Genomic DNA, 22,268 nt, shown 5'->3' on the forward strand with positions numbered 1-22,268 from the left:
TTACGGTTGGTCGAGTTCTAAGCAATTAATAGGATCTGTTTTGGCTTCGGAAGAGAATAACACTGAAAACACCACTTGGCGCTTGTTTCTGTGTGACTCCTTGCTGCCCGTCCTGTAAAACTTTGCAGCACTTTATGCACCTTATTCCTTTTTATTTTATTCGACAGAAGGACATGTCTCGTTCGGGTGACACTCATGAATTTTTGAATTGTGTGAGCGAGAGGTTACTACAATCTGTTAAGGGAAGGGAGGAGAGCGTAGCGTGAGCCTGGGAGAGGAGATGGTAGGGTTACCGTAGTGCATGCGTTATCCCATAAACCTAAGAAGATTAGTCAGGAGCAGGACGCGTCAGTGGTGCAGGCTTCATAGACGGTGTCGAGTTTTTAACGCCCGTGTTGCGGGAAGAAGCATGCAGGGGATTTTGTTTAGTGCAGAACAGTAGTAGTGTACTAGATACAACTGTCGTGTGGATGATGCCATATTGGCCCGCTGCGAGGTGGGTGAATGACAGATTAAGAGAGCATGCGCTTGGGGTTCGGTCGGCCCAGTCTGGCCATTGCGTAGTTCACGGTGCCGCTGCACCTGTGAGCCGGATTGTTGTATGACCTTCAGCGTTCTCAACGACTCTCTAGCGTTTGTTAGAAACGTATTACGTACACGATTCGTTAGAAGTAGAAATATTTCTCAGAGAACCGAGAGGATGGCGGGTGAAGATCAACGGCATGTGTTAATGAAGGAGTCTCTCTCCAGTGGGTACGACTGTAATATCAGCTTCCAGGGCTGTGTTACCTGTTACTTTCGACAATACCAAAGCCATGTAGGTACCGCAATACGTGTTTGAGCGCGCCCGCAGACCGTGTATCACCAGAAGCACAACCGGAACCATGTGGACTCGGATTGGATTAGATAAATAGCGTAGTATGGCTTGAACTGACTCGATAGTCGACAAAGCCACTGTTGTTAGGTGGACGCGTGAGCTAGGGTATCGCAAGTGCAAGCACGCACTTCTGTTTTAGTATTGTTGCTGTTCAATATGGGGGGATAATTGGTGCACAGCGGCGCAGGAAATTAAATATTTTGACTTTTTTTAACAGGATGTGGGAGGACATCGCCCGGGCGCAAAAATGCGCAATCGGCTCAGAAATCATACCCCTGCAAATATGTCTGCAAAAATGGTCAAGAGATATGGAGCGGGGAGAGGAAGTCGCATAGACAGCTCTTCAGAAGAGAATATGTCGGCCGATATGTGATTCATTGAACTGTTAGAAATGAACAAAACACGGAAGAAAACTCCGCACCAGACAAGGTTGTTTTACGGTTTTGTTTTTCGCTTCCCTTATGGTACAGTTATTCCCCGGATGTTGAAGTAGAAAGAATAATCTAGTGCAGAGAGGGAAATCTGCGGAACATTCAATTAGGACAGAATAAAAAGACAAACGAAGTCGCGAAGCACCCGGGGCGAGGACCACAGAGAGACTGACACAACCTGCCTGACACAACCTGCCGTCGACACAATCGCCAATGCTATGCGGAATTTTTTTTCATTTCATTTCATTTATTTCACCTTAAATGCCCATGCGGGCTTTACATAAGGGAGTGGATAAATTGACAAAATATGAACATTTACAAACATGATGCAAACCTGAATTTACATGAAAAAAGAAAAATAATAATTCAAAATACATGAGAGCCACCGTACACCGTACATAATAAGCCATTAATGCAAAAAAAAATATGAATCCAAAAGTGAACATCGTAGTAAAAACACATTAGCAAAGGAGATATGATGACAACTGTGAGCCAAATGAAGCACTGTCCTGATATGTTTAATAGTGATTCGGGTAGACCATTCCATTCGCTTATTGCGAGAGACAGAAATGAGTTAGAGTAAGCTAATGTTCTGCATTGAGGACGTCTTATTTTGTATGGATGATCAATGCGAGATGACACGTAGTCAGGCGGTGTTATGAGGATGTCCTTAAGGAATGGAAGGTGATGGTAAATTCTGTGCAGTAGTGTGAGACGTGCGACCTTGCGACGGATGTTAAGTAGAGATAACTGAAGACTAGATTTCATTTCTGTTATGCTGGAATGACGAGAATAATTAGAGCATATGAAGCGACAGGCATGGTTTTGAACACTCTCGAGCTCACGCGAAAGATAGTCTTGGTGAGGGTTCCAGATGGATGAGGCATATTCTAACTTACTGCGGATGAGTGATTCGTAAGCCACTTTCTTTACTGTGATGGGAGCATGTTTAAGATTGCGCCTGAGATCGCCGAGGGTTCTGTTAGCGTTGGCGGTGAGCTTGGTTATGTGTTCCTTCCAGGACATATCAGAGGTGAAGGTGATTCCAAGATAAGTTAAGGAGGTTACGGACTCAATGGGGAGGTCGTTAATGTAATAAGCAAAGCTAGGAACGTTTTCTCGTAAAATGAACGACCTTGCACTTCGAGCTGTTTAGTTTCATTTGCCATCCGGAACACCAGTTCTGAACGCGGCGAAGGTCGTCCTGAAGCAGTGATTGATCGGAGGAGTTAAGATATTTTTCTGTAAATGACACAGTCGTCGGCAAATAGACAGACCATCAGGTAGATCGTTAATGAAGATCAAAAAGAGGAGTGGGCCCAAGACAGTTCCGTGGGACGCCTGAGATAACGCGTGACCCAGGGGAAGAGCAATTATTGACAGATGTGTATTCATGTCTGTCATGGAAATCGCGAATCCAAGCAACGACGGGCGGGTTTATACGTAGGCGGGCTAACGTGTAAAGTAATCGTTCATGAGGCACACGATCAAAGGCCTTGAAAAAGTCTATAAAAATGGCGTCAGTTAGGCAGTTATGATCCATGTTGGAAAGTAGATTATTAGAAAAGCTAGATAATTGTGTCTCACACGAGAAATTTTTGCGGAATCCGTGTTGGAATGGTGAGAGAAGGTTATTAGTTTCCAAGAATGATATTAGGTTTGAAAATAGGACGTGTTTCATTATTTTTGAACAGACATTAGTAAGGCGAATGGGACGATAGTTCGTCAGCTGGTTACGTTCGCCAGATTTAAAGATCGGGGCGAGCTTGCCTACCTTGCAGTCGCTGGGCACGGCTTCAGTTAGTAATGATTGGGAGAAAATGAGGGACAGGAAGCTACTGCAGGGGTTTTTAATGCTGTTGAGTACTTTTGCGTTAATTTCGTCAATACCTGCGGCAGAGGGCTTTAATCTGTCAATGATATTCACTATTCCATCAGCATTAATCACGACGGGTGGCATCATTTCATGAGTAAGAGTAGGGAGAGACGGCACAGAAGACGCGTCCTCACGCGTAAATACAGAAGCAAAGAACTTATTAAATGCAAGAGTTTTTGTTTGTTTGTCGATGGTCTCATGGCAAACAGTACTCGTGTTAGTCTACATGACCGGAAACTTAGATGATGAAGGTAGACATCGGAGTTTCTGCATTTCTCGCTTCGTTTATGGTCAGGAAGCCGGTCATTAAGACAGCGGGAAGTCAGTTGCACATATATCGTCCTACAGGAGAAAGGGTGTAGAGTAGACGGCATTCTTGCAGTGCGGCATATACCGGTTGTTTCACGAAGGTCTCCAGGCTGGATAGTTCGTAAAGAGGTGGGGCCATCGAAGAAATTTCTTTTTCGTAAACATGCTCGGGACATGGGTCATCAACTGAGTCGTGAGCGGATCATATGGACACGCTCACTAAGTAGTCAATCATCCTAATTTTTAAAGTTTACTTTGCACGCATTCAAGACAACTGTTTCCCGTATCGGCACCTTCAGCGAAACATATTCAAAAAAACAAAAAACAAACGTGTCACGTTCATATACAATGCCAAGCATAGCGATGCGTATCTTGCTGCTGTTCCTAATCTTCCGTCGCCCCGTGTTATGTACTAATCGGATGAACACGACATAGACAGCCGGATAGCTCATTGAAAGAGCACATTGGTGCACTACTCCGCGCAAGAAATATGTAAACCGAAACCGATTAATTGCTCGAAAAAGTCCTATGCGTCGACGAGTTTTTTTTTTTTTTACGAATTTTTCTCGCTGAAGGTCCCCATACATAAAACAGATATACCGTAGGTGTGTGAAATAAAATTGAAAAATGGGATGTGTATTTTATTCGTGAGAGTATGCAAATGAGCCGCTCACAACTCAGTTCACGGCAGATGTCTTAACCAAAAAGAAAGGTCCGCTTTGGTACCACCTGTTTACGAATTATTCAGCCGAGGTCCTTTCGTTAAACACCCGGTAGAGCAGACGCATCCGTGCTACACCTGACTTTAGGTACTCTGGTGTTTTTTTGCATAGTGGAGAGCGCGTATTTGGCTGGGTAATCACCATCATCATCATGATCAAATCAAGTTGGTTTTCCTGAAACGGTAGAACAAGCAGGACAATCACCCAGCAAGTAGAATGCATCCTAGTGGATGAATTCGGGACAAGTTCATTTTGTTGAGTTTGGGGTCCGGTGAACCTCAGGAAGTGGACTCAATCAAGTATTTCGTATCCATTTGCTTAAAAAAAGTACAGAGTTCTATAGCTTTCACAGCAAGCTCTATCATGAAGACAACCTCTCCCACAATGTGAGAAACATACCTTCTCTCTACACATTCCCACCATACGCAGTACGTACATCTATTTCACACTTACCATGTTAAGCTGGCTTTGTGCATATATCAGGAATTGTTCCTTCGATATCGTACTGTAGCTGTGGTCACCGACGAAGAGGACTGTGATGGGACGCGTTTCAGCCAGTTTAGTCAGTTCTTCGTCGGTCAGGGGACGCCTTGTAACTGTAATTGAATATGAAAGCATCAGTGGCACTCTGCTCATATTTACGTGTTACTCGTTATTTTATTCCCCCCATTCCACCAAGCACTGGGGTAGAGTATCGCCTGTTGCGATGAAACTCCCCACTCTCCAAGGCCGAAAATAAAGTTGTTGTTGTTGTTTGTTTGCCATGTTGAAGGTTAAGTGCGCCTCGTGAAATGGATTCAATGGGAACTGTGTGGGGCCAACGTGCATAAACAGTTGTACAGCAGCACAACATTTGTACTCTCCCGCCATTGGTGCAGGATTCGTTCTTATGCAGATATTAGGATTTTTTTGACCGGAAGTGAATTATGAGTTAAAATAAAATTTGGTATGAGTTACATTGATGCGTTAATTTGATGGAACGGACTACAGCTAATCGATATCGATTTCTATTGCCAAATAGTAATTTTTCAGTTCATTCACTTTTTGCCATCGTCTTACCAAGTGATCGGTATGTTCTGCGTCTAAAGGCGCATAACGGGTGGAGTGGTGCTAGCCGGCGATACTGAATGGTGCGCGTTCCCAACCCGCGCACGTCAAAGAGAGACAGTATGGGTGTAGTGGCACGAAAGCGGTAAAGGGAAAAGAGCGCCATAACTATGGTGAGTGTGTGAGAGATGAGGATAAGAGAGAGAGGGGAGGATGACGATAACAAGTGAGTGCGGCAGTTAAAAGCTATCCACAATTATGAGCAATGAGATGATCCAGGATAACAGATTTACATGATGAGTTAGATGACAAAGACTAAAAGCGGGGCAATGCTGAACGTCTACATCTGACACGAGTCAGTACGACTGAGATTTTCGAGTTTGGAACCGCACTGCGAATAACTTCATTTTAATGAATACTATCAGTCAAAGTTCCTTGCTTCATCTGCTACTGCAGACGTTCGTGTGCTACTCAGTCTGTGCAAGCATCTGCTGGGACTTCGAGGCTCTTTGTGCAACGGACTTTTGGCCTTTAGCCGGAAGAGATGCCTTCACGTGTGCCTCCTTCATTTTTGGAAACACGCCAGTTGTCGATTGGACAATTCGTAGCGATTCTAGGGAGCACAGAGTGTCACGGTTCGAGTCTCGTTGATCCGTCCGCAAGTGATGAGAGAAGTCCCATCGAATATTTCCAACAGACGTAACCGGGCATTAAAAAAACGTGTAAAACTTTGAAGACGAAACGCCAATGTCTTTGCATGCAGCGGTCCGGCGTAACATTATGCGAATACAAAAATAAGACTCTTGCACGTTCCTTGCTTTTCACGGCTTTCATTACCACTTTACAGGATCAGCGACTCAAAGCTCGCTTTGCTCAACAAGTGTCGTTGGTATCAATAATGCCTTACGTATCGCCGAAGCCTTTCTTCAGGCAGAACGAGAGCCTCGTCAACGCGAACAACACCCACATCAACACATGTAAGTAAAGTGCCAAGTGCCGATATTCGGGAACACAGGAAATGTTCCATTGTCGAGTGTTCCTGTAGTTTCACAAAGGAAAGCTGTACAGTTGGTTTCTAAATGGTACATAGCCAACGCGTGTGCAGAAGGGAACTTCTCATGCGTTGTATGGCCGTCGACAGGTAAGGACTAGAAGTAGGACGAATCCAATTTTACCAATCCGAATCCAAAGACGGTTCTGCGACTCCACCACGCCTACGATTCTAGAATCTACTTCGTAAATGTAAACTATGACGTTGTTTCATCGACTGCAGGAGAAACTCCCGAGTATGCATTGTTTCAATAAAAGTAACAAACGATCAAAACCGAAACCATATTGCCTTTAAGCGTGTAATGGGAGAGTTCCTTCCTGAACTCCTTCAGTCCAGAACAATGCAACCACACACCACACAGATCTATTTGGTTTTCTGTGGACACCGGAGGCGCAACCTTTAAAAATATACAAATAATGTGCTTGGTGGATCGAAATGCTCTTATTCGCCGTTTTGGGCACTGGGATTCGAGGATTCGGAGATTCTATTGGTCCATCCCTTGCGAACACTGTGACCACTTTTCGAGATGAGGATCAAGTATTGGCATAAACGCCACCGCGACAGAGGTTCGACTAATGGTCGACACACTATTACTGTGTAATATAATGGAGGGATATATGACTTAAGCTGGGAAAGCTGAGCCTAGATCCCACTGCTCAACAACTCTCAACAAAGGCACTTCCTAATCATTCGATGCCGTTGAAATGTGAGGGTTTGATGGAAGTAGCAGCTAGTTCATCAACTCTGCAACCTGAAACGCTCTTCAACGACTTCAAAAGCGTCAGTAGAGGTCAAACATCTAGGACAAGTCGCACAGGCAAAGAAGTTTCAGCTATCACCGCATATGTCTTGGCATTTGCTAATATGCGAGTGCCGGAAACCATGACCGAGCTTTGTTTTGTTCGGTACTGCGGATAGTGAAGAGTACTGTGAAGACATTTCCGAATCTCTGGAATTATGAGATTGCCGTTCACTTGCATGCGCTAAAGTGCTTCAGGATAATAGACGATATGTCTGGCCTACCGATCCTTGGACACACTTCGACCCCACCAAGACCGTCTACTTGGCGGAGGATGCACTTTCGATAGGCATTGGTGCGGTGATCTACTACAAGATTAGTGGCAAGGATTCATTAGTGGCAAGTCATACGTCCACGTTTGGCAGACAACAGAGCGGTTTAGCAGGTCGTTGGTAACGTTGGTAATGTGACTTGCGTCGAATCGTATCAACCAGAACCAATCAGCGGATGTGTTTCTGAGTCACGCACCAGTGCAATTGATTCCGATAGGCACGATAACCTTATCAACGGCATACTAAAACTCGCATGCCAAATGATGCGAGTTATGAGCCGAATGATGCCACATGCGCCGAATGATATTAAGCCCACAAGCAGAAGGAACCTCTTTGCATGATTTTTAAGCATAAAGAAGTTGCACCATCACAGCTCTGCCAAATAGTTCGTTCTCTATTCGAACCACAAGCCATTTACCGCAATTATTGGAATACGTCTGCTTCCAGTCACTGCGGCAAACAGCTAGAATGCTGTGTTGGGTTCTTACACTCCGGGGGGTTCTATGTGGAATCACGGGTTCGTTTGGAAATTGGGACAGACTGCCAAGACTTCTGCTGTGTGTAGGTGGCCCGCCCACTGTTTCTTCTTGTTCCTTTTTTCTATATTTTCTTCCGGGCTCAATATGTGTATGGACCGGCAGCAGGATCACACCTTCTATGTGTTTCAGTACTTTGTTGGCGACGATTACATCAGTTGCAATGGTTATGCTCCTTTGAACGTTCCTGAATTTGCGTCATAGTTCTGCTTGGCCAACTGATGGCTTTCCACACAAACCGGTAACGTTCTTCAACTGCGAGGTTCTCACACGGCCACGTTTGCGGTTCAAAGGTGTACTTTTTTGCTCGTTTGTAGACCAATTGACCAACTGACCTAAAAACAAATTCAAGCGCAACACCAGCGCAATGCGAGGAGGAGGGGGATGGGGCGCCCTGGTTCTACGACAGTGGATCGAAAGCCCACAAGGGGCATCCATCGGCGATGCGGGCCATTTTGGTGAGCAAAATGTAAGTAGTCCAGCTCTGCTCTGAGGGAGTGTATTCTATGTATGGTATTGTTGTTCAGGAAGCGATAGCCACTGTCGCCGCATATCATGCAGCACAGGAACAGCCGTCCAGCAACCACCCCGATAGCCCAACTACCTGCCTGTATAGCACTACGTCCCCACCTTGTACAGCATCGGGCAAGAGAGACCATGAGCGTCCTCGTGAATCGAGTGACCGTGGAACAAAGTGCAGGCATCTATCGACGAACTCTTTTGTACGTATTCAATAAAGATGTTTCAGTGAAAGGGTCTCGTCAAAGTTATTCGGACTGTTTAATGCATTGCATGTCGATAACCAAGTGGTATTTCAATAAGTCGGTGACAAAGTTCACGATGTAGACTGCTTGCAAATGTCGCTGTTTCCGCAGGGCGTACTTAATATGAGGAATGGCACGAGCGAGAAGGTCGACGGTGTCTGCAGCGATGTAGTTGAATTCTGCATTGGCCAAGCTCACAAATTCGCTCATCAGTCCCAGGGGTCCGTCTGGAACCGTTATACAGACGTTCTTGTAACGGGCGTAGATCCGATGCACCATCTCCTGCAGCGGCCCCGGCGAGATCTCTACTATATTGCCAAAGCCTACCCTGTCTATCACGTAGCGAAAAGCAGTGATGACCAGCTCATTCCGGGGACTTTCGCTGTTGAAACATACCTTCTCCACTTCTTCCGAAGAAGCATGGGTGCGGGAACAATTTTGAAATGAGTTTTAGCTGAACATCTTCACGTATTGATGACGCGAGCGCGGTGCGCGCTGCCTTGATACAGATAAACGCGCGCAAAGAAATGAGAGCGAAACCGAAACGAAGAAGCCACCCATCGTCGCTAGGAGCGCGCGCGCGCAGCGGGAGGAGCATAGAGTGAAACCGAAACCACCTACGGTGGGTGGCGCAGAGGGTGCTAGGAGCGCGTGCGTGGGTAGCTGCTGCGGCGCGGCGTCCCAGTCAGTTGCTCGCTGGCTGTCGTGGAGAGCAGGCGTGCGCTCAATTGCTTCGAGTCCCCGCGCCCGCTCAGTTTCTGCCTGGCTCTCCGATGGAGCAGTTGCACCGTCGCCATGGGGGAAAAGGTGAGTGATTTGCCGATGTTTGCGTGATGTTTTGCCGCGCTCTTTTTCTCGCATGTTTGCCGTGCCCCGTGTTTAGACTTGTTTGACCCCGTGTTTAGACTGTTGCGATGACCAACGAGTGATTTGCCGATGTTTCTGTGTTGTTTGACCACGCTCGAGTTAAGCCTTTTCTCACATGTTTGCCGTACACGCATGTTTACACTTGTTTAGCAGTGAGCCAGCCTTTTGTTCGCGTTGGCGCATGTTTAGTGATGTGTGCCCAGTGGTTCCCGCCTTGTGTTAGCTGTATAGTATTGTGACGCTGTGGTTAGGCCTAACCGATCGCCCCCTAAGCCTTTTCCCCGATGTGTAGTTTTCCCCGTAGCGGTTAGACCTTTTCTCTCGCATGCCTAGACTTGTTTAACAGTGTTGCCATTTTTACCTGTCGCTAGTATCTTGTTGTTTTCTGTCTTTCTCGCATAGAGTGGTGATGGTGGCGCCATCTGGTGTGATGCCTTGCAACTAAGTGGCCACATGTCGTCGATCTCTGCAACTGCCCGTTGCCAACTACCAACGTGGCGGGCGCTTCGGAGCAGTTTTCTTCGCCACGGCGTCGTTGATTTTTGAATAACTTGTTCCTCTCCACTCTATTTCTATCTCTTCTTTTTTCTTTTTTATGGACGGAGGTTGCCGCCAATTTACAGCTTGGTCTGGACACGAGATACATGCTCCACAATTAGTGTAATGACTCCCTGGAGGGTGCCGATGAATCTGGGGGTCCCAATTAGCTCTAATTACTAATTAAATCGTGTTTAGACGAAGTTATGCGTTGGCTGCAGTCTGTGTCCAGTTATTACTACTATCGGCTGCCTTAGTTGCGAACCCGACAAGGTAGCCCTGAATCACGCGAAGGCAGCGTACGTCTGCACCGTCATTCCCTCGAACACGTACTCTGAACTTCCCATTCCTTCAGCCACACTGAAGCCCGAGGCCTACACACCTCGAAAGACTGTGACATGGTCGCTTTCTTCTGACCGTCTCCAGCCGGACGACACTCTAGATGGGGGAGCCCTGTTGCACCCTCTGTGGACGCCATCAAGGTGACGCCGCCGCAATAAACGTGTCTGCCAGTTGCCACCTGCCTGGTGCACAGCACAGACCAATGTTCCTTCTTATGTACCCAGAGACAGTGTCACAAAAGACACTGTCAGACTGAACAAGGGTACTCTCAGATAGACCAAGAGGCTCTAAGCATTATATTCGGTGTAAGCAAGGAGCTTCCTCCAAGTGCAGATCAAAAGCCTTTGATCTCAATATTTGCACGAGACAAGAACATCCCTATACTAGCGGTTGCTAGAATGCAACATTATGCTCTGTACCCGCAAGGGTTTCAGTAACACATCAAGTACCACAATACAAAACTGCATGGCAGCGCAAATGCCCTGTCGCGACTTCCCCGCTCCAGTGAAGGATTTCCACAACTGGGTGATGCTGAACTGTTTGAACTACAGTACGTTTACAGCCTACCTGTGACCTACAATGAAATTGCTTGAGCACAAGAAGGACCGAGAACTGCAAGAACTAAGCCGTGAACTCAAAACGGGCGTCAACAAAGCCAAGAAATGGAACTGGGGTGGTGAAGAGTCCACGCTGCAACAGGACTGCATCCTTCGAGCACACAGAGTGTTAATTCCACCGATCCGTAGCAGCAGGGTCCTCATGGAACTGCACCGAGGGCACTTCGGAATATCACGAATGAAGCCACTCGCTAGAAGTCTGGTGTGGTGGCCAGGCATTGATATAGATGAGATGGTCAATAGCTGCACGGAGTGCTTACTACACTGGGAAACGGCGCCCTTGTGTCAGGAACTTCGATGGGAGCAGCCGGAAACAGCATGGCAAAGAGTGCATATAGACTATGCAGAGTCCAACAGGAAGTAGCTACTCATCTGCGTGGGCATTTTTTTTTCAAAGTGGCTGGAAGCCTTCAAGCAAGGCTTCAAGCAAGGAGCAAGGCTTCAGGCTTTTTCGATGAACAGTGGAACAAAGGAGATTGCAAATTCACTAAACATGACAATGGCGATCTCAGTGTTCATCGGGAGCCGAAATCTCCATGACGTCAGCTGCCACGCCGTGTCGCGTCTTCCGGTGATGCAAACCAAAGCCATCAAATGCGTTTCTCTGGAGTGTCTGACTGACAACGTGGATATTTAGGGTAATTGATTTTTCCATGTTACTTTGGCGTTATGAGTGATGGTATTCTCTTTACATGCTTAAAATTCAATCTTAAAATTTGCATAATGTAAATACTCGAGACTACGGACCACCAAGGGACAGGCACAACACCAAGTCTCCCTTCGTCTTCCCTATATGGTGTCAGGGTTTCACATAATGTTCATGAGCTTCTTGCTTCTTAGCCATTTTTTTCATTGTCTTAAAATTCGGATGTCAATATTTTCTCTTATCCCTACATACGCAAATGTTTCAATTGATGTTCATACTTACTTGTTGTGGTGGTTGTGCTACGTGTGAGTTTTGGCGTCGTCGTATCCTCTGAGGTTCATTTGGGATTGAATTTCGGATGTTAGTATTGTCTGTGATCTTTAACTCTGCAAATTTTTCAATCGATGTTAATACTTACGCGTTGTAGTGGATGTGCCATGTATGACATTTGGCGTCGTCGATGGGACTCGATGATGGATGTCTCCTGAATCTGTAAAGACGAGCAACTCTTACAAAAATCAGGACTTGGAGCAAACGAATCGGAACTGTTGCAGAATAAACGTTGCCGCTAATTTTGAGTTCGAAACAGACAACAGTCTGATCCGTCACAAAATTTGCCACGAGGGACGAAATGTTGTTCGGGAAATCTTATTTGCGGCTAACATGCCTATCAACACGGGAGAACGACAGTCGTAGAAATGGAGAGCAATTAGTAGAGAAACGCTTTCAGCAGATCAGTTTCAGCAGACACATGAGAGACAAATAGTGTATCACCTGCATGATTCTAAACGGATCACTCTTGATCGGATCTCTGCTGTGCATTCTCTGCACTTACGCACAGCCGCCTTGTGGTTATGACTGTGATACATGGAGCACAAGCCAGTAAGGCTGCACTTTTCAGCACAAAAGCGGAAACAGAAAAAGGGTGGTTAGCTAAATAATGATACTGACTCGGCAGTCGGATACACCAATATATCTTGCTGTCTGAAATTTGGCTTTGGCATAAATACGCTACAGGGAGGTCAGGAGGTTATATTATTTCACATTTAACATGCACATACTGGTTGAGGAAGATACTATTTCCAGTGTTCCTACCTTGCTTGAAGAGCATCCAGGTTCTTGCGGCGATGACGAGGATAACCATTGCAAGAAGAAGTAATACACAGGCCAACACCAGGCCTCTGGAAACGAAATAAGCAACAACAAAACGTTAAACATGCGAACTTCTCGAGTTCATCGAAACTTAGTGGGAGACGCTCTTTAGTTGGTGAGTTCTTACTGCCGCAGTACCGTGGAATAGCATATTTTTTCCCTTGTACATTCTCTTTCGACGGTCAAAGTAGCGACACCTAATTCGCAGTAATACACGTATGTCTATGGTCCGCCAGATGACATTCTGGCAATGCAACCACGACCGTTGCACCAGTAGCACTAGCTGTGCGAAAACTATCGTAATTAGCCTTAGCTCCATTTCACGAAACGCTTCAAGACATTATTCGCGAGCGAGATATATCAGAGAGATCAGATATACCACAGACATATCATATATGTATGTCAGAAAAGCTCACACATGGTGTCTGCAGAAAAAACGGGTCGGATTCGATTAGGTTTCATTTGATTTTTGCGACGGACCTTCCACGGATCGGCGATCTAGAGACTAAAGCGTTGCAGCAGCTGTGCAAGATCATGCCGGCTTACAAGCTTCAGTGGTTTAAGAGGGTATCGACATTGCCTTTCCGAAGCTATTTCTGTTCGCGATATAGTTCATATTATTCGCGACATTAATTACCTTCCTATTTAATGTTATGATGGAATGCGAAAAGTAACCACTAAAGCAAAGTTTTTGCTTATAATACCAACCAACATACTCGACGTGGTAGTGATACCATCACGTGTACAATATCATACGCAGCAGAAAGTACACTTTATTCTTACTGGTTTAGCGATACACTGCATTTTGTTGATTTTATTTTTGCAGGGGTCATCAAAGGCAGCATGTAGTCAACAAAGTTTCATTGAGGTGCCATCCTGGTGTCTATACCGCATGTAGCGATGATTACGCTGTTCTCAAAGGGGGTGGAGGTTCTATTTATTTTCACAGGAAAAGTCAGCCGGGGGGGGGGGGGGGAGCTGTCTTGTTCTTCCTCATTAAGTAATTCCTTAGGGTGTATTCTTGGGGCAGTTAAGAGTAAGGCGATGTGGGGTCCGAGGTCATAAGTGTTGTGCCGTCACACACGCGATGTCACGGACTGCTGAAGAGACCGGTATCAGGAAGGTAGTGGAGAAGCACCGCGGTTACACCACTGCTCCGCGTGCCAATTAGTGTCGAGAGAGAGATGGAGTATCCGAGGCTGGTCAGGCTAGGCTTGAACTTGTCGCGAAAGGACTTGGAACGGCGGCATTCGAGAAGGTGACGAATATCTGCCTCAACGTTCCAGTTAGAACGTAAGGGTGTGGCTTGCTGATCCACTCTGAACAGCAGTGAAGGACTGCGGCTGACGTTGAGGCGGAGGCGATGCGTGACAGATTCTTCCCTCCTTGAGACATGCAGATAGTGTACTCCATTGTTGCGCCAATAAACCTCACTAGTCTGTTCTTAAGGGGATCACGCTTTCTAATGGAAAAGTACTTTTTGTAACAGTCAACTTTTTACGGCACAAAATAATCGAAAACGCAAAATAAATGAGTAAACTGGCTGCAGAACGGCTAGCTCTGTGGTTTTTGATGGGTACGGTGTATTTAGGTTGCGTTCCGGTTTAGACTTGTTTTGGGATTTGTTTTGGTAGCAGTTAACATTTATGTGTAATTTCCGTAGGCTCTCATGCATCTGCTTGTGACCGCCATTGAAACCGTCAGATTGTATTGATGCAGGCGTAAGATATTCATTTTTACTGGTTATCATAGCTAGCCGAGAATAGTAATTTTCTTCATTGTAGCTTAGAATGTCTTAAGTATATTCTGTTCATTTTTGGGGGGGAGTGGGAAACCGTATATCTATTATTGCATTTGGTATAAAGGTGACCATACATATAGAGAAGCTCGCCGTATGCCTGGAAGGTTGAGGCTCACAGCCTTGGCAATTGCTTCGCCCTATTTTGCGAAATGAATAAGGAGTCAAAAACACATGGACTTTTCAACGTTGACAAGCCTACAGTTTAGTGAAAGTTGCAGCATCGAGCCTGAAGCATTAAGCAATATCAGACGTCAAGGGCTTACCTCAGCAGTATTATGAGCGGACAAATTACTTTTCAAAATAATTGATAGTGTGCAATAGTGAATGAAGAATCATGTTATACAACCTGAATTCGTGTTTCTTTTCAGTTTGTGGGGCGCTGGTGTACGTGAATCGTAAGGTTCTGCTGGTTCGCCTTTTCAGGCTAGAAAGGAGGGCCGCGTGGGGGGAAAGACGGCAGTCGTTTGCTGGCTCTGGAGGCAACTTCCTTCATACTTCTCTACCGGTTCGCTGGATTTCTACCTATCTATACATACAAAGTTGACAGTACTTTATTCTTTAGTTTTTTCTGCAGTAGGCTGACCGTAAACAGACCTCAATTTTCTCTTTTTTTATTTTCCCCTATCTTTCTCTTATCTTACGGACGGCGTCTGAGTAATGTTTTCATTTACTTTTTCCGTAAAATAACAGACATGTTTAGAGTGTAGGAGCATAGCACACACAACATGTGTTATATATTCTTTTTTTTGTAACTTGATGTTAGTCTTGCAGCCTCTGCGTGAAAGTCTTTTCTCATTAAAATTTAGATGCTCTCAACCATCCTCTCTTTGTTGTACAAAATAATTAGAAACTAAACATGACTATCCATTGTCATTAAATTCGTTTCGTAACACACAAGGAAGATCACGTTTCTGTCGCGGATGACAGCGTGGCCCTACACGAAAGGTGAACAAAATAACAGCGTAGCGTCAGTCTGTGGTGTACACGCATTCTGTATGCACCTGGTGCCTGCTTTTTCTTCTTTTTCTTTTTTCTAGGACATATATTCATATACGTACTGTGGTACACAGCTAGCTGTTCGGTATTTTCTTTGTCTGTATTTTCAGTGTATGCACACAATCATAATAAAAGGTATTGTATGGATATGTGCTTGATTGTCGCCTGACCTCATCAGTCTGTTCTCTCCACGAGTTCCTCCTCGTGCGAACGACAAATAACATACAGCCGGAAAATTAAGTGCAATTTATTTGGTGGTTGAGAGCTGATGTACATGATTCTAGTTGCATGGAACTATAAACGTGTGGTCTACTTTATATAGGCCAGACGGGTCGGTGTGCCAATATTAGGCTTCGAAAACATGCGTCATCTTTGGGTGGCACACCCTCGGGGCATCTGGTCCTGCACTGAAATAGATGTGGGTACAGTCCGACTTTTCAAGATACGGTTGTTGATGTGGTACCACGCAACACAACGAAAATTGTAGAGGCGTAGAAGTGCTTTAGTCAGCCGTCCGTGGCCTTATCGGGGAGGGAAGAAGTCTTCCTTGATATCAGCGCATGGAAACCCCTTTGAAACCCTGATTGAGGCTGTTGATTTCTGAAGGCGCCGTGGCGTTCCCCAAGCAGCACAGAATGCTGGACCCATACTGGCTGGTCATTGGCGATACGGGTCCAATGTTGTACCCATTTTACCAGGATTTTCCCCATATCGGCTCCAATTGGGCAATATGGGCCCCATATTTCCCAGTTTGAACCGATATGGGGAAAATCCTGGATATATGTACCCCATATGCCCATGTCGTGTCCTGGGCTGCTAGCCCCTACACTCTAAATCCGACACCCGATATGTACCGCATGAAAGAGGACCCGCACCTGGGCCAAGCGGTACACATGAGGTACAGTCCTCAACCAACAGGTGCAGTTCGCGACCACTGCGAAATTCAAACGGTACAAGGGCTCCGAGACCCATCCGTACCGGCTAGGTACCTTTTGAGCGCGATCAACTGCAGCTGTACCTCATGCGTGTTTCCGGCGCATGAGTACTAACGCCGTCTCACGATATCCATGCGCCGCAAAAATATTTCGCATGATTCCGAATACCAGTCAATAAATTCCCTTATGCAGCAGTGCCATAATGGATGAGCACTATGATTCTGTCAAAGAAGTGCAATAACTAAAACCCGTGACTGTGAAGGATCGCACGTTTGGGAAGAATGCATTTCTTGCAACCGCTGCAAATCAGTTTGTTTTGAAACGTCGTGGAGCGAGGACGAGTCTGCTCGGTCTTCGAAGAAACTCGTTCGACGCTTTCGAGATTGGAGTCATTTAAGGTGTGTATTATATCTCTGAAGTAATTATTCGTCTGCACGACACATTTTCGTTTATCTTCGCTCTGATTCCCAGTGGTCCTGATCACCGGCAGGCTGGACACAACGACTGAGGGACGGAGACAATTTGCTTTGTGCTTCATGCACGGACGTTGATGCGTGAATTAGTTGAGCCTAGATTGCACTTTACATCTGGATTACACAAGCAAGTATGCATGTTTTTCAGGCAAGCTATTTCGGTTGTTGGATTTTATTTTCTCCTAGGTTACGTCCAGGCGATGTCGTAAATGGGTGAGTCAATCGTCCATTGTGGTTGGTGTTACGTTCTACGGAAGAAACGGAAGTTGGGGAAGGACAGCAATCCAAAGGTGTGGAAGAGATGAAGAAGCGTGACCACAGAGCAGCTGCAATGGTGAAGGAGAGATGCAGTGGTCATCGTTCATCCATATACGTTGTGCCCCGTGTGTTCGGCGTCTGTGCTTCATGACAATACAAGCTCGCGATGGACAAGCATCACCCCGTGAAATGCATATAATTTTCGAATAAAGGTATTTGTTTGTTATATTTATCGTGCAGCGTAGCTTCCTTGGGCTGTTAATATATCGTGGAGGAGGGGAACCATCCCGACGGGTAGGCATAAATCGCTGCGCGCTATCCGTTACATGTACCGCATGTGAGGGCGCATGTACCTCTTAATTTTAAGAGGTACATTTTTTAAAAAATGTACCTCTTGGCCAAGCGGTACTTAACCGTTACATATGCGTTACTTGATTTAGAGTGTACGGAGTCCAGGGGAGAACCCTGTGGCGCAACGCTTCAACGAAGTTGGCGCCACGCCTTCTCGTGGCATGTTTTCACTATCTTCCTTTTTCCACGGATCTTGCCCGACCGAATAAACTTCAGTTCCGACTCAGCACTTCCTCATCACTTCAGTGAACACTTCTTTAGCTTAGCCACTACAGGGTAACTCCCTAGAAGGGATTAATTATTGACTGTAATGACTTTTTTTAGACTTTTGAAAGTATTTCGACCACGTCTCATATAGAATGATATTGAGTAATCTGAGTTGTGTCTTGATAAACGACCAATTGATAACTTGGCTGGACCATTGGATCCTTGTATCAGTACGTCTCTATCGGTGACATTCAGTCCGAGACATTACCAGTACCATTAGGATTGCCACAAGGTTCACTTTTGGGTCGACTTCTTTCTTGGGGTGGGGTTCGCTTTTTTGTCTTTTTAATCTTTCTCAACATTTTTTTAGGTAACCTCACACCTACATGTAACTTATACGCAAATCGCTTAGGGCTATTGACGACCAGCCACGTCTCGATGGTTCCTTACACGGGTTTTCTCAGTGGGCGGATATCTGGCAGGTGCAGCTGAATGTTTCAAAGTGGGTACCAATGTCCTTTACTAATAAGAAAACCCCATTACGTCATGGATACTACATTCACAATATCGCGCTTAGAACGGTTCATGAAGTCACGTACTTCGCTGTTACACTGACTTCGCAACTGCGATGGACCACACATATAGCATTAACAACGAACAGCTAATCGGAAACTGTACTTAAGGGGCACCTTGCGACAGTTCACACAAGGAAGTTAATTATCTGCTTATGTATCCCATGTGCCCTATTTTAAAATAGGCCGACGTAATATGGGATGTTTAGATGCTTACACTATGCCTTGCGCATATTTACTTCAAATGACTTAAAGTAGGGCAATTCGATTAACCACCACCGCATATGGACCATGTCTCTCCTCTCTTCGCTGAACTCGATCTTCCATGCTTGCAACACACCGCAAAATACACAATCTAAAGCATTCAGTTGGTAAGTAATTGTTTGAAGCGTGTCGGTAAGGAATATATCCCATTCAATGGGTTACCACCAGACCCTACTCGACACCACTGTCATGTCAGTTTCCCAAGGTCACATACTAATGCGCAGAAGGTTTCCTTCATCCTGAGAACATCGACTGAACTGACGCATAATGTCGTGGATAGCAAAACCGTTACGAAGTTTGTTGAACAGATTGTTGCGTGCACTCCATCGCGCTGTATTGTATCCTATGCGTTCGTTGGTTTAATGTTGTCTTTATTGCCTTGCCTTATGTCGATGTTGTTGATAGCAAAATAGTTACCAAGATAGATGAACCACGCGCTGCATGTACTCCATTTGGTTTGGATTCTATCCGTTCATTCCTTTAACCCCAGTGTCATACGTATCGCCGTTACAAGTAACGTCGTTACAGTAAGCGATAGTTGCTCGGTATCGGAATGCGTATCGTGATACTTTGTTAAGTCGGTATCGCAAAAGTATTTCCGTTACAAATTTATGGTAACGCGATCTCTGTATCGTTCCCGATACCCATAATTCTTAGTGCCCCACCTTTCTTCACTGACCACACTTCTCACTCTTATTCATTCTCATTGGTCCGCGTAGCCCTCGACAAGAAGCTTGCAGAGACGCCTACGTGCTTCGTATCCTGAATTATGGAATTACACCAAACACGTGTTCACCGTTTTTCTTTGAAACTGAAGGAAATAACCAAAGTGGGTTCAACAGAAGAGTTTATGTCAACGAACAGAGGTCAAGACTTCGACAGTGCGCTCTGAATTCCACTGCAAAGCTGCCGTTTCGCACTGAGTCAGGCTCACATACTGTGACATTGTTAACTTCGGATATAGCATTTTTTGGGCATTGGATTCCATGGTATGTGTGGGCCTGACACTAACGCAAATGTCACACTGGGCTTTGTCAGCTGCCGGAGAGACCACGACTTGCAAGGATGGCAGAGAACAATTTCAAGAATCAGCCACTGATAAAAGTCAAGCATAACGTTTCCGAGCAACATATGAAATATGTTGTCTTTTCACTGCAAAACTTGTCACGTAGGCGTTATTTCTAAGTTGCGACATCTCCGTATTTCAAAGAAAAGTATCGCCCAAAGTATCGCGTTTCTTTTTCTTACTAACGGTAGCGGTACACCGTTACTTTAAATAAGAAGTATCGATATCGCTATTTCGATACTTTTTACTCAAGTAAAGAGTGTCAGCATCGCGATACCATATTTCGGTAACGGGTACAACACTGTTTAAAGCTCACTCTTAATAACTTGTCTTATGTTTGTAAAAACCCTGATGCATTATTCATGCCTTGACAACCAAAAGGTGGTTGATTTTGTGTATAAATGAATAAATAAATAAATAAATACCCTAGATACAGTAATGATAAGGCAATTTCAGCTTACCTACATTGTATTATACAGGGTGTTTCACCTAACGGTTCAAAATATATATAAATTTACTTGCCCAAAAATCATGTGGTCAATGGTATTTCTGTTCCACAAACTTGTGCCATGACCCAGAGGCATTTTGATCAGTTTTCAGTAGTGATAAATCTAATCAATTGAATCCAACCCCGAAATTTACCAAGCCAATGTCACTTTAACATGCCAATGAAGTGTCAATGGCAGTGTTGTTCTCTTTTCCTTTTTTGCCACAAACAGAAAATGCATGTCGGATATACCGTGTTCCATCACAAAATAAACTGCCCTGCTATAGTGGTAAGACCTCGAAAAAAGAAAGAGAAAGAAAAAAAACAAACAAACGAAACTCGTCGCTTCGAGAGGCAGGAACTGCCGGCTGCACCGGTGACACCGCCCGTTCAGTGCCTTTTTCCATGCTTCTGATGATAACGGCAGCCAGAGGTATCTAAAAAGGCACTGAGTAGGAAATGAAAGAAAGAGGACAGTGACTTTTTCTTCTGTTTTCGCGTAACTCTTGCCTCTCTGGTGGGACACCCATGTTGTGATCGTACGGGGCAGATCCAACATGCGCTGTTTTTGGCAAATAAAAAAACAACAACGTGACATTGGATTCGCATATTTCGGAGTTGAATTTAGAAAATTAAATTTATCGTGATTAAACCGATCAAAAAAATTGATCAAAGCGATCCTGCGTCTTCGTAAAAGATTGCGGAAGTGTCCCGTTGAGCCGAGACTTCTCATGCAAGTAGATTTTAACACATTTTTGTGACACGTTAGGTGAAGCACCTTGTTTAATGTTGCGAGTGTGACGCCACAAAAGTGTAGGAAACAGTAGTGTTGCGCTGCTCGATCTGGAATGCGGAAGTGAATACTTACTCTGATGAAGTCGCTGGAAAGTGACACCGACCTCATGTCAAACACTAGCAACAACTTAACAAATGGTTCAACATGTACCCTTGTGCATGACCATGGTTCTTTCGGTATGTGGCCAACACTCGCACATTCACAACATTCGCAGGATATTCACTTGGCAATTTTCCAATTTTTTTTTAAATATCGACGCGAATATTTATATGTTGGATTGTAATTCCGAAGCGAATACGAATTTCGATATTCGAGCTGCGAATCAAATCGATCCAATCCCTTTCATACCGAATACATTCGAATTCTCGCAGGGAAAAAAAAATAGCGCAAGGACAAGCGATGCCGGTGTGGTGCAGCGAAATCACCACAAACAATGTTTGAGTGCGCTAGTAGACTTATCCTATCACTTTCCTTAAAGCGACAGTCGGGACCTCCGCAGGGTATTCGGAATCCGACTGCATGCATTCGACTGTGTTGTCGTCCACGTAAACTATTAAGTGTGGAAGCTTCCCCGTTTTAGAGAAAATAGAGAGTTTTAGTACATGGTTACGAAAAGGCGATTCCGTTAAGTAACAGCGTTGATGGTTCTGCGCACGCCCACAACAGAGAGAGAGAGAGAGATGTGCGCACGGCGCATAACCACCAACGCTATCCGTTACGTACGCAAAGGTGATAGCGCTCGATATACTAAATCTTACTAATGAATGACATCGTGCGCTTAACCAATATCCGATTTTGGTTTCCCTGTGACGTCAGCGGTGTTCTCGACGTCACCATTGAGCCAAACAACAGAAAGATCGGCGCGTTCAACCCGAGCGCCATGAGCTTGCGGGTATAGAGAAACTGGGTAGTTGGTAAGTCATACTTCAGTTTTGTTTTTTTTTTTTTTTCAGCAGGGAGACAAGGACAGAGGAAACAGACAGGAAGGCTGCGTACTCACAACTAAAGGGAAATTTTATTATTGACACATTTAAATAGGTAATTTCCAAGGCGTAGGCATGTCATAAACACGTGAGCACTAGGAACATTAGAGCACGTGAAGACTGGGAATCATTATCGAGATACATTGTCTCAGCTTGTTTGAGATCAATGGATGGTGCGCTTACATTTATCACTAGCTTTGTTAATCAAATAGGCTTCAAGGAGCTCCCTATCCA

The 22,268-nt window shown here is 45.1% G+C and overlaps 1 protein-coding gene across 1 annotated transcript in view; it reads right to left on the reverse strand.

The window, feature by feature from the left end:
- The window catches only part of LOC135373642 (uncharacterized), a 69,711-nt gene extending 48,581 nt beyond the window's left edge, over positions 1–21,130 (reverse strand). The window contains exons 1-5 of the mRNA XM_064606741.1: positions 21,124–21,130; positions 12,789–12,874; positions 12,112–12,183; positions 11,976–12,023; positions 4,669–4,811 (exon numbers count right to left, since the gene is read on the reverse strand). Coding sequence (XP_064462811.1) covers positions 4,669–4,811; positions 11,976–12,023; positions 12,112–12,183; positions 12,789–12,837 — 312 coding nt within the window. The 5' untranslated portion in view covers positions 12,838–12,874; positions 21,124–21,130. The remainder of the gene's footprint in view (positions 1–4,668; positions 4,812–11,975; positions 12,024–12,111; positions 12,184–12,788; positions 12,875–21,123) is intronic.
- Between the last annotated feature and the right edge of the window lie 1,138 nt (positions 21,131–22,268).

This window comes from Ornithodoros turicata, unplaced genomic scaffold (assembly GCF_037126465.1).
Source record: "Ornithodoros turicata isolate Travis unplaced genomic scaffold, ASM3712646v1 Chromosome28, whole genome shotgun sequence".
Classification (NCBI taxonomy): domain Eukaryota; kingdom Metazoa; phylum Arthropoda; class Arachnida; order Ixodida; family Argasidae; genus Ornithodoros; species Ornithodoros turicata.